Source organism: Cnephaeus nilssonii (genome assembly GCF_951640355.1).
Source record: "Cnephaeus nilssonii genome assembly, chromosome: 4".
In the NCBI taxonomy this organism is placed as follows: domain Eukaryota; kingdom Metazoa; phylum Chordata; class Mammalia; order Chiroptera; family Vespertilionidae; genus Cnephaeus; species Cnephaeus nilssonii.
Genome location: NC_137075.1, coordinates 71,737,222 through 71,748,008, shown reverse-complemented (window position 1 = coordinate 71,748,008; position 10,787 = coordinate 71,737,222). Strand labels below are relative to the sequence as shown.

Sequence of the window (10,787 nt, the reverse complement as noted above, 5' to 3'; positions counted from 1 at the left end):
AAATATGCTAATTGACTGTCATGCCCTCAAAGATGGCAGCACCCACAGCCACAAGATGGAGACGGGCCCGGCTGCTCCATGCACCTGCCTTTGGAGTCCCCCAGTCCCCTCAGCCCTCCAGCCCCCCAGGGCCAGCCCGAGGCACAGGCAAGCCTTGGATGGTGGCTGCCCAGCTGCCCAGGGCCACCTGAGGCTAAGGTAACCAGGGCTGGCCAAGGCTTGCACTGCTGGCAGTGGCAGCAGCAGAGGTGTGATGGGGCATCGCCTTCCCTTGATTGCCAGGTTGCCTCCTGCCCCTGAGGGCTTCCGGACTATGAGAGGGGGCAGGCTGGGCTAAGGGACCCCCCTCCAGTGCATGAATTTTCATGCACCAGGCCTCTAGTGTTCTATAAACATACCACAACTCACAAGAAAGCTTGAGCTGGGAAAAGACTGGATAGTTGCCCTCACCAACTCTGATTGGTGTAAGCTCTCTAACCAACAAATAATTTGTTCTTTGGCATGAGAGAAAGGAAAAGAGGAGCAAGTAAAAGGAGTTTATACTAGGTGGTATGCACCCATCTCAAATATGGGCTAGACATAAAGCTGTCCCAAGAGATCTGGACCCGAGTTCTCCCACCAGGCATGTAAAGATTCATGTCAGGATCTAACCAAGGAATGTCAGGGGGCTTCATTAGAAACTCCTGGATTCCTGGCTGGCTATTTTATTGTCTGGGTTTCAATAAAATGAGAAAATACCTGTCATCCAAACACATTTGGGTTTAAAAAAACAAACAATTATCTGTTGTCTTAGAATAAAATGAAGCCCTGCTTTTAAATCACAGCATATCCCTATTGTTTTTGAGTTTAAATATTAAGGAACATATTTTGTTAATGATTAAAACAATAGTGATTGGTTAGGGGGCTCAGTGAACATTGAATCTGTCTTTACTCCAGTCAGTGTGCTAAAGTAACACACTGCTTAATGCCCCAGGATGGACATTAGGTAACTATTTAATGGGGTTTTAATTTTGGGTTGTTATTAATAATAATTAATGTAATTTTGATTATGTTGGAAGCTGGAGGGATACTGTCAGTCATCCTTTCAGGGTGGTGGTATTGCCCTGCCCTGTTGAATCAGAGGTTCTTAGAGGAGGTAGGCTCAAAGTGATGTAAAATGAAAGAAGGTAGATGTTTAATAAAATCTCAATTAAGAAATTAAATCATATTCAAATTGAAAGGGGGCATGGAAATTATCTGGCCTAATCCTTTCATTCTGCAAATGAGAAAAATGAGGCCCGTAGGAATTAAAGGACTTGCCCAAAACTATACCGCTTGTTTCTGTTGTTGGATGCATTATTGGGCTAAGTGACCTCACAGGCCCAACTCGGAAAAGATGGCAGGATGCTGTGGCCCTGCTCTCACAGTTGTTTATCTGATCTCATGTACTTCCTACCCTTCGTAATTCCTGTTTTCTAAATATCGAAGGTGTGTAACTGTAAAGTTTGTATAGAAAAGCTACTCTGGACCAGTATCTGTTTACGTCAAGACCTAAATGCTTTGCTGCAACAGTGAAGTGTAATGCCTATGCCAGAAAAAGAAAACCAGGACAGGAAATGCTCAGTCCTCCAGCACAGGCCTGGTTACCTGGAGCTCGGGGCTGTGACCCTCAGCCCCACCCTGTGGCATTAGCTCAGGACTCCAGAGCAGAGGTTGTGATTTACTTTAGGGCTCTAGGCAAGTCCCTTTAACCTGGCTGTCCTTCCCCTTCCATGTTTGTAGAACAGGGAGATGATGCTGATATCTCCCCCACTGCTCCATCAGAGGCACTGGGTGAAATTAGCTCCTGTTTGTTTGGGAAGGTTTTAAAGCCACACATTCCACCTCCCTGCTAATATGATTACTAGCACTTTCTTGTAGGAAAGGGCCCACTCCTCATCCCCCTTCTTCCTTTAAAAAACAAACCAAAGGGTATCTTTTGTCTCCCTGTGGCCAAAAAGGTTGTTGCTTCTGTGGTTGTTACCCCCTCAGAAGGTCAGTTTACGGAGTTTAAGGATTCCTAGGTGCACCACAACCAACCAAACAAAACAATAATAACAACAAAAATAACTGCTGTGGAGGTTCTTAGAGGGCTTCTGAGTTATAAACAGACTTTTCTAACTGTAAAAAAAGGTGGCCCCAGTCAGTCTCCAAGCCATCTCTGTCCTCCACAGGGTTAGGCCTGGTGGACTGTTCATTGGGGCTGTCCTTCTCAGGGTCATCCCCAAGGCTTTCCACAAGAAGAATTAAAAAAAACTGTTTTGGAAGGAAAGTCACCTTTTTAATAGCCGAAGAAGTACCTCTCTCTGGCACACAACTCTGTGCACAGCCTGTTTCTCAACCTTTGGAAATCCTTTAACAGTTTATGGAAGGCCACCCTTTAAACCAATCCAACAGCTCCTTTCTCCATAACCTGATTTTAGAGGTGTTTCATTATCTCTAATTACTCGGGGTAAACGGTGATTACTCAATGTTTTAATCATCAGTTTGGGCAGCAGTTACTCTAAACTCAGGGAAGCCCAGACTCCCATGGGTATTTTTGGAAGGTACTGCGACTAGTCGGTGCATGCTTTCTAGTACCTACGCACGTGGTCCCCAGGTGAGTCCCGGCCGCTTCCCAGAGCTGGAGGCAGGCAGCTGAGTCCCAGCCCAGCGGCAGCTGCGGACTCCAGCGCTGCCCGGGCTTCCGGGACCCGGGCCTGCGAGGCGAGGCCCGGCGGCAGGAGGGGAGGATGTGGGCGGGGCTCCCATCCCAGAAAGGGAGGCCAGCGAGGGAGGAGGGAAGAAGGGAGGGGCTGCCGGGGAAGAGGAGGACGGAAAGAAAGAAAGACTGAGGGAAAGAGGAGGAAGGAGAAGATGCAAGAGGGCAGAGCAGGAGGGCGGGAGGGAAGGAGTGCGGAGCCCGGCCCGGAAGCTAGGTGAGTGGCATCCCAGCCCAGGGACTGGAGCCTTAGACGCCGCCGCTGCTGCTCCGCACCCTGTATTTCGCTTCTCTCCCTCATGGGATTCCCGTCGAGCCTGCTGCACCGCAGTCCTCGGCCCTCGCCTAAGTTCACTGCGGCCGTTCAGAGGTCCCCAGAAGCTGCTGCTGGCGAGCCCGCTACTGCAGGGATCTATGGTGAGCAAGGCTGCCTGGCGAGGGGCGCCGGACAGAGGGGGCCGAGGCGCATCCTTGGGGTGGGGGGTAGCGGAGGAGGAAGCGCGGGACTCCAGCTGTGGTCGGGGCCAAAGGTGCTCCCCCCAAAGGTTGTGCTCTAAGTAGGGATGCTGGCGCGGAAAGACACTGCCTCTACCCAGGCCACTGTCCCCGTTCGGCGACCCCGGGCTAGTTTCCCCTTAGTGGGTTTGGGGAAGACGAGAAGCCTTTAGCTGGGGGTCGTTGGGGAGGCGGCGAGGTCTTGAGGGGATAGCGAACATCAGACGACCCTCAACGGGAAGGGCCCGGAGAGAGAGGAGTGTCGGCTCTGAAGGCAGGAGAGAGTGAGGGGACGGCCAGGTGGAGGGAGAACACCTAGCGGGGTTGGTGCTGCGGGACGGAGGGCAGTTCTTCTGCCCCGCGAGGGGCTCCGCAGAGGGGAGTGTCAGCCGACGCGGCCCCCCGCCCGAGGAAGCCCGGGAGAGCTGGCGAACGGCGGCGGCCAGACGCACCTCCTCCCCGAGCTGGTACCGTGGGCTTGCAGCATCCCGGGAGCCTCGCCACTACCGTTTCCCCGGGTAGGGTCTCGATGGCCAGGGTGCCAGGCGCTTCGGAGACGAGAGTCTTCCCGCGTAGCCGTGTTCCCTAGGTGGGCGCGGGCGAGCCGCACGGCGGACGCGCGGCTCTGAAAGGCTCTCCCCGCGCAGAGCCCACAGGAACGGGTCCCCGGAGTCTCGAGTCCCTGCGGACCCTCCCGGCCCGAGGTGGGCCTGCGGCCTCCTGGGGGCACCTCTTCTGTGCGTGGTTTGTGAGGCTTGCTGTTCGTGGGCTCAAGGCTTTGTGAGACGCGAAAAGCCCAAAAGACAGGGAGTTGGTAAACTGAGGTGACGTCGGAACTGGTGTTGGGAGAAGACTCAGGCGGGGAAGTAAGTATAGGACAGTCGCCTTGAGTTGCATCCCCACCCCCCAGGAAAATTCAGAAGATGCAAGTTCCTTTCGGTTTTTATCTTTTTTAATTAAAAAATGTGTGTGTGGGCGGGGGATGCGGGGGAGAGAACGCGATTAGAGATGAATCCCACTTACTGAACCCGAAATGGAAATACGACCAGCCTTGGCGCGTTAGCGCGCCGTGCGCGCCCGCAGCCACCCCGGGATTGTCCGGGGATTCCGGGCGCCGGCCCCTTCCACTGCCCCTTCGCCCCTCGGGGACCGGCCCCTCTCCGGCTGCTTTTCCTATTTCTGGAACTCCTCCCACAGGGCTTTTTTTAGGGTTCCTGGCGTCTCAAAGAAAAGAAAGAAAAGGAGAAAAGAAAAACCTTTTGGCCCTCCCCAACCCTTTTGCAGTCAGCCCCAGCGGTGGCGCGGCAGCGGGCAGACCTAACGCCGCTCCAGACACTGCGCGGCTCTTTCCTGGCGGAGACGGTCGCGCAGGGGCGCCCGTGGCCTCCGCACCCCGGCCCTCCGTGTCGGGCGGCGCCGGGCAGCCGCGGCCCCGGAGGGGGGGTGGGGGGAGAGCTAAGCGCTTGATTTTTCTCTCCTCTTCCTAAAGGCTTCCCTGGAGTGCCCCCAAGAAGAAGCCCAAGTTCGTGGGGGGAGAGTAAGGCGGGCAACCTGAGCCCTCAGTCTCTGCAGCGACCCAAGGCAGGAACTGGGAACAGACTGGAGTGAGAGGCGAGGCGCAGGGAGGTTTTGAGCGGGAGTCGTGCGCCTCGGGACCCCGGAGCGGGCCCACGCGGACGCCGATGGGCGCGGGTCAGGTTTTCGACAAGGCCCCTTGCCGAGCGACCCACGCGTGCAGCATCTTCAGTTAGTTAGGACATCCCAGTGGTTCCTTGAGCTGTGGGTTGGTAAATTCCTGAAGAAATATGTGCTGCGACTGTGCAGCTGGTGCAAAGGAGGAAGGGGGTGGGGGAAGGAAGTAGCGGGGGTTGGCGGGGGGTGCGGGGGGGGGGAGGAGTGGTGGTTTAAAAAATAAGGCAGGCTGGAGGGAGAGAGACGGAGACACTGAGGTCGAGCGCAGGCCGAGAGCTGTTCACGGCTTTCTCGACTCCTGGGAACTTGGTGGGATTTCCTTTCTGCATCGGGTCGGGAGTTGTAAAACCTCGGCGACGTTAAGACCTGAAACTGGGGATGCGCCCTCTCCCCGCGGTGGCGACGCCTGCATGGGAGTCCGCCTCCGCCCAGAAGGGCAAGGCCGACCGCTTTTTTGGGGGGATTTATTCTTTGCTCTGGGGGGGCGCGGTGCGGAGATTCTCCCCGTAAAGGAACTAGAGAAAACAGCTTAGCGGCCGCTCCCTCCCCACTTTCCCACGTCGATCGCCGTCCACCACCTCCCCGCTCCGCCCCGTGCGTGACTTGGTCCGCAGCTTTGGGCTGGGAGCTCAAGGGGCTGCCCGGTCTGTCGGAGCCCGGGCAGGCGTTCGCCAGCGGGTCACTGGCCGTCGCTGGGAGCAACAGTGGCCTCGCGGACACCCTGGGGAGGACGTGGCGGGGAACGCGCGCACGTACGCGTGTCCCTGGGCGCTTTCTTTCAGTGCCCCTCGGCGGTGAGGCTTTGAGAGGCCGAGACTCCGCCGCCCCCGTTCCCGGCCCCGCTGGAGCCCGGTTCGTGCTGAAAGGCGCAGCCCCTGCGGTGCGCCCCAGGTCCTCCGGCTTCAGGCCGCTGGGCGCGAGGGCCCGGCGGGACGTCCCGAGCGCCGCGGAGAGAGGCGAGGACCGCGTCCTCCGCGCGCTGGGCTGGGGGTACCTGCGGAGGGCTCCTCCCCGGCCGCGGGAAGCCGGCGCTGAAGGCTGGGGAGGGTGGCCTCTGCCGAGGGGGCGGCGCCGCGTCGGGGTTTGTGGGCCCTTTCGCCGCCCGCCGCGGGGAGGGCGGGCTCCTCCGTGCGCGGGGCGGGGCCTCGGCGCTCACGTGACTCAGGGAGGCTGGAAGAAATACCGAGCCAGTCTGCGCCAGAGTCTCATTATATTCAAATATTCATTTTAGGAGCCATTCCGTAGTGCCATCCAGAGCAACGCACGGCGGCAGCTCTTCTGAGCCTTTCCAGCAAGTTTGTTCCAGATTGGCTGTCAAGAATCATGGACTGTTATTATATGCCTTGTTTTCTGTCAGTGAGTAGACACCTCTTCCTTCCCTTCCCGGGAATCCCTCTGCCCTCTCCGCCCCTGCTCGCCTCGGGTCCCTCCCGTCGGACCTTCCTCCCAGAGCCCACCCTCCGCTTTCGGGCAGCGCTGTCGCCTCCTCCTCGGCCCGGCAGCCGCGGCGCTCTAGACGCACGGGCTCTCTGGGAAGTGCTGCTCGCTGCCACTCGCCCTCTCAGACCGGGTGCGTTGCAGGAAAGCGGAGCGAGAGGGGGCTAAAGAGATGCAAGTCCGCATCGCGGGGTTGTACCTTATGGGCTCATCAGCCCCCCCGCTTCCCACTTGCCTGGGTGTGGGGGGCGGGGGGGGGGAGTGCCCGATGCCCCCGTGTTGCGTTCCCAGCTGCTTGTCAAAATTCTGAGGTCGCTTCTGGGACCAATCCCTCACCCCTCACCCCCGCCGCCCCTTCCCTGGGAGTGAGCGGGCGGGTACACTCCGATGCTTTTTTTTTTTTTTGCTGGGCATTTCAAACTCATCAGCCGCAGTAAAATAAACCCTTCAAGCCACTTTGTCAGCTCCCAGACCACGTTCTCGGCCTCGGCCTCGGGACCCCGCGGTCCCGTGTCTTTCCCCTGGCCCTGCTTCCCTGCTTTCCCTCCCTCCTGCTCGGAACCAGCTGGAAGTTGTGGAAGTTGGGCTGGGAGGGCGGAGGCAGAAGGTGGTGGGGGGGGGGTGGAGGAAGAGGGGGAGAGGCTGAAGGTCTGAAGTGGAGAGCAATGGCATTTTAATTCTCCCTCCCCCACCCTTTCTTACCCCCCTCAATGTTAACTGTTTATCCTTGAAGAAGCCAAGCTGAGATCATGGCTCAGATAGCAGTTGGGACAAAAAAAGATTAACAGGATGGAGGCTATCTGATTTGGGGTTATTTGACTGTAAACAAGTTAGACCAAGTAATTACAGGGCAATTCCTACTTTCGGGCCTCGCTTGGCTGCAGCTGGTGATGGAGGGGGTGTGTGTGTGAGGGAGAAGACACAAACTTGATCTTTCTGACCTGCTTTCCATCTTGACCCTCTATCTCTCGCCCGACGTGCACACGCAGAGACGCCTCTATTTCTCTCTAGTTATTGGTGTTTATTTATTCTTTAACCTTCCGCCTCCTCCCCCTCCCCAGAGACACCATGATTCCTGGTAACCGAATGCTGATGGTCGTTTTATTATGCCAAGTCCTGCTAGGAGGCGCGAGCCATGCTAGTTTGATACCTGAGACGGGGAAGAAAAAAGTCGCCGAGATTCAGAGCCACGCGGGAGGACGCCGCTCAGGGCAGAGCCATGAGCTCCTGCGGGACTTCGAGGCTACACTTCTGCAGATGTTCGGGCTGCGCCGCCGCCCGCAGCCCAGCAAGAGCGCCGTCATCCCGGAGTACATGCGGGATCTTTACCGGCTCCAGTCTGGGGAGGAGGAGGAGGAAGAGCAGATCCACAGCATCGCTCTGGAGTACCCTGAGCGCCCCGCTAGCCGGGCCAACACCGTGAGGAGCTTCCACCACGAAGGTGGGTCCCTGCCCCGAGTCGGGGCGGGGGAGGGCCGGTAGGGTCGGCTGGTGGGGCGGTGGAAGCCCTCGGGGAGAAAGGTTCAGGTTACATCCAAGCCCCCAATCCCGGAGGCTGGGGAAGGCCGGGCTGCCTACCTCCAAGGATTTCCAGAGCTGTGGCTACATTTAGTTTTCGGAGACAGAGGGGAGGGGCCGAGGGAAGGGGAATGACACCACTCAGACGTGGGCTTAGCCTCAGAGGTGTGTTTTTGCTATATCAAAGCCTTTTCTGCCGGGCTTTATGCCCGTTTTCTTCTTCTTCTTCTTTTTTTTTTTCCAAAGCACCTACTGAATTTAATGTTACAGCTGTGTGTTTGTCAGGTTTATTCAATAGGGGCCTTGTAATCTGATCTGAATGTTTCCTAGCGGATGTTTCTTTTCCAAAGTAAATCTGAGTTATTAATCCACCAGCATCATTACTGTGTTGGAATTTATTTTCCCCTCTGTAACATGATCAACAAGGCATGCTCTGTGTTTCCAAGATCGCTGGGGAAATGTTTGGGAACAGACGCGAAGGTGGAAGCAGAGGGAGAGGGTGGTTGTGGCATGTCTCCCCCTGCCTCTCTCTGCCCTGTCGGCCCCTCTCTTTCTTTACAACCACTTGTAAAGAGGACCGTGTACACAAAGCCAAGAGGGCTCTAAAGGGGGAGTCTTGATGGTGGTGGAGTAAGGAGTTGACACATGGAAATTATTAGACATATAAAGGAGGTTGAGAGATACTTTGTCTTTGGTGCTTGCCGAATGCTAGCTCTGTCTCTCCGAGTTGGCTAGCGTGCCCCATGTGTCTGCTTCTTTAACTTAAAAGATATACTTACTTCCCCCCAAATAGGCTTCCACCATATAAGCAGAATTCACCACTCATCACCCAACCCTTAACTGTTTCTTGACTTTTCAATCCCTCAGACAGTTCATGTGCTTTTTTTTTTTTTTTTTTGCATTTTTCCTTTTCTTTCCCTTCCCAACTGTGCCTAGAACATCTGGAGAACATCCCAGGGACCAGCGAAAACTCTGCTTTTCGTTTCCTCTTTAACCTCAGCAGCATCCCTGAGAACGAGGTGATCTCGTCCGCAGAACTTCGACTTTTCCGGGAGCAGGTGGACCAGGGCCCTGATTGGGAGCAGGGCTTCCACAGAATAAACATTTATGAGGTTATGAAGCCCCCGGCAGACCTGGTGTCTGGGCACCTCATCACACGACTACTGGACACGAGACTGGTCCACCACAATGTGACACGGTGGGAAACTTTTGATGTGAGCCCTGCAGTCCTTCGCTGGACCCAGGAGAAGCAGCCAAACTATGGGCTGGCCATTGAGGTGACTCACCTCCATCAGACACGGACCCACCAGGGCCAGCATGTCAGGATTAGCCGATCGTTACCTCAAGGGAGTGGGGATTGGGCCCAGCTCCGGCCACTCCTGGTCACCTTTGGCCATGATGGCCGGGGACATGTCTTGACCCGACGGAGAAGGGCCAAGCGTAGCCCCAAGCATCACCCACAGCGGGCCCGGAAGAAGAATAAGAACTGCCGACGCCACTCGCTCTATGTGGACTTCAGTGATGTGGGCTGGAATGACTGGATTGTGGCCCCACCAGGCTACCAGGCCTTCTACTGCCATGGGGACTGCCCCTTTCCACTGGCTGACCACCTCAACTCAACCAACCATGCCATTGTGCAGACCCTGGTCAACTCTGTCAATTCCAGTATCCCCAAAGCCTGTTGTGTTCCCACTGAACTGAGTGCCATCTCCATGCTGTACCTGGATGAGTATGACAAGGTGGTACTGAAAAATTATCAGGAGATGGTAGTAGAGGGATGTGGGTGCCGCTGAGATCAGCAGTCCTTGGACACACACACACACACACACACACACACACACACACACACACACATTACCATCCACTCACCCACACCCTACACAGACTGCTTCCTTATAGCTGGACTTTTATCTTTAAAAAAAAAAAAAAAAAGGAAAAAAACCTAAACATTCACCTTGACCTTATTTATGACTTTATGTGCAAATGTTTTGACAATATTGATCATATATTTTGACAAAATATATTTATAACTACATATTAAAAAGAAAAAATAAAATGAGTCATTATTTTAAAGGTAAACTATGTTCTTTTCTCTAGAATCCTTTCTCTTTTCTTCCTGCCCATCTCTTTTGAGTGAGAATTTTTTTCCTATTGAAGTAAAGCTAGAAGCAGGTGGTAACTGGAGGTGGTTAAGTTCTTGGGACAGGAAGTAAAAGAATGGTAGAGAGATGGTAATTGCCAGGATGAATTGTTTTCCATTTCTATTTAATGTTAACAAGGACACAGCATCCTCTCCCATCTGGATGACACATGTCCTGGAGAAACAGTGGGATAAAAGGAGTAGGCCAGATTAAAGACTCAGTTTTGGGCTCCTTGTACATCTTCTGGATTTGCTCACCTGTTAGAGGTGTATCCCAGCTGAGTGTGATGGGTAAGAATCTCAACTCTTGGGAAGTGATTCCCACCTCTGCTTTTATGATACCCCAGGGTGTCTCCAGTTATTATAGGCCTCAATGTTGTGTATTTCAATCCAAAAGTAATTTTCACACACATATTAACAAATGTCTACCAGGTATATGTGTGTGAGTGTTTTTAACAGATTGTTGGGTGGTGGTTTTTTTTTCTTTTAAGAAGTGGGTTTTAGCCAATAAAATAAGTGATGTGCCTTACCTTCAAAAAAAATTGGTGACCACTATTTTAATAATATCACATGGCGGACTTCTCTAGCGTTTTTGGACTTCTTTTCCTTATTTCCTATTCCAGCTGGGTGGGGGTTGGAAATAGGGTCAGGTACTGAAGGGTCAGAATTTCTAAGTAGGCACTGCAAAAGTTCCACTATATAGATTCTCTAGAGTCCAATGCCAACGCTCCTTGTCTCTCTGTGCTGCCTGTCTCCCTTCTCTGGAACTGGGCAGAAAGTGATACA

General features: G+C 54.4%; 1 protein-coding gene across 3 annotated transcripts; it reads left to right on the top strand.

Annotated features, from left to right (window-relative positions):
* Positions 1–2,874: 2,874 nt before the first annotated feature.
* Positions 2,875–9,919, top strand: BMP4 (bone morphogenetic protein 4; the record flags this gene model as incomplete). 3 transcript variants are annotated; one of them, XM_079769814.1, is made up of 4 exons in its annotated part: positions 2,875–2,936; positions 6,138–6,262; positions 7,458–7,784; positions 8,798–9,919. In XM_079769814.1, the coding sequence occupies 4 exons, from the start codon at positions 2,875–2,877 to the stop codon at positions 9,652–9,654; spliced, it is 1,371 nt and encodes a 456-aa protein (XP_079625940.1). In that variant the 3' UTR covers positions 9,655–9,919. The 3 variants fall into 3 exon arrangements, with proteins under 3 accessions (XP_079625940.1, XP_079625938.1, XP_079625939.1); XM_079769812.1 differs by lacking the exon at positions 2,875–2,936 and adding an exon at positions 2,947–3,136 and having other exon boundaries at positions 7,405–7,784; positions 8,798–9,917; XM_079769813.1 differs by lacking the exon at positions 2,875–2,936 and adding an exon at positions 5,197–5,215 and having other exon boundaries at positions 7,405–7,784; positions 8,798–9,917.
* Positions 9,920–10,787: the final 868 nt, after the last annotated feature.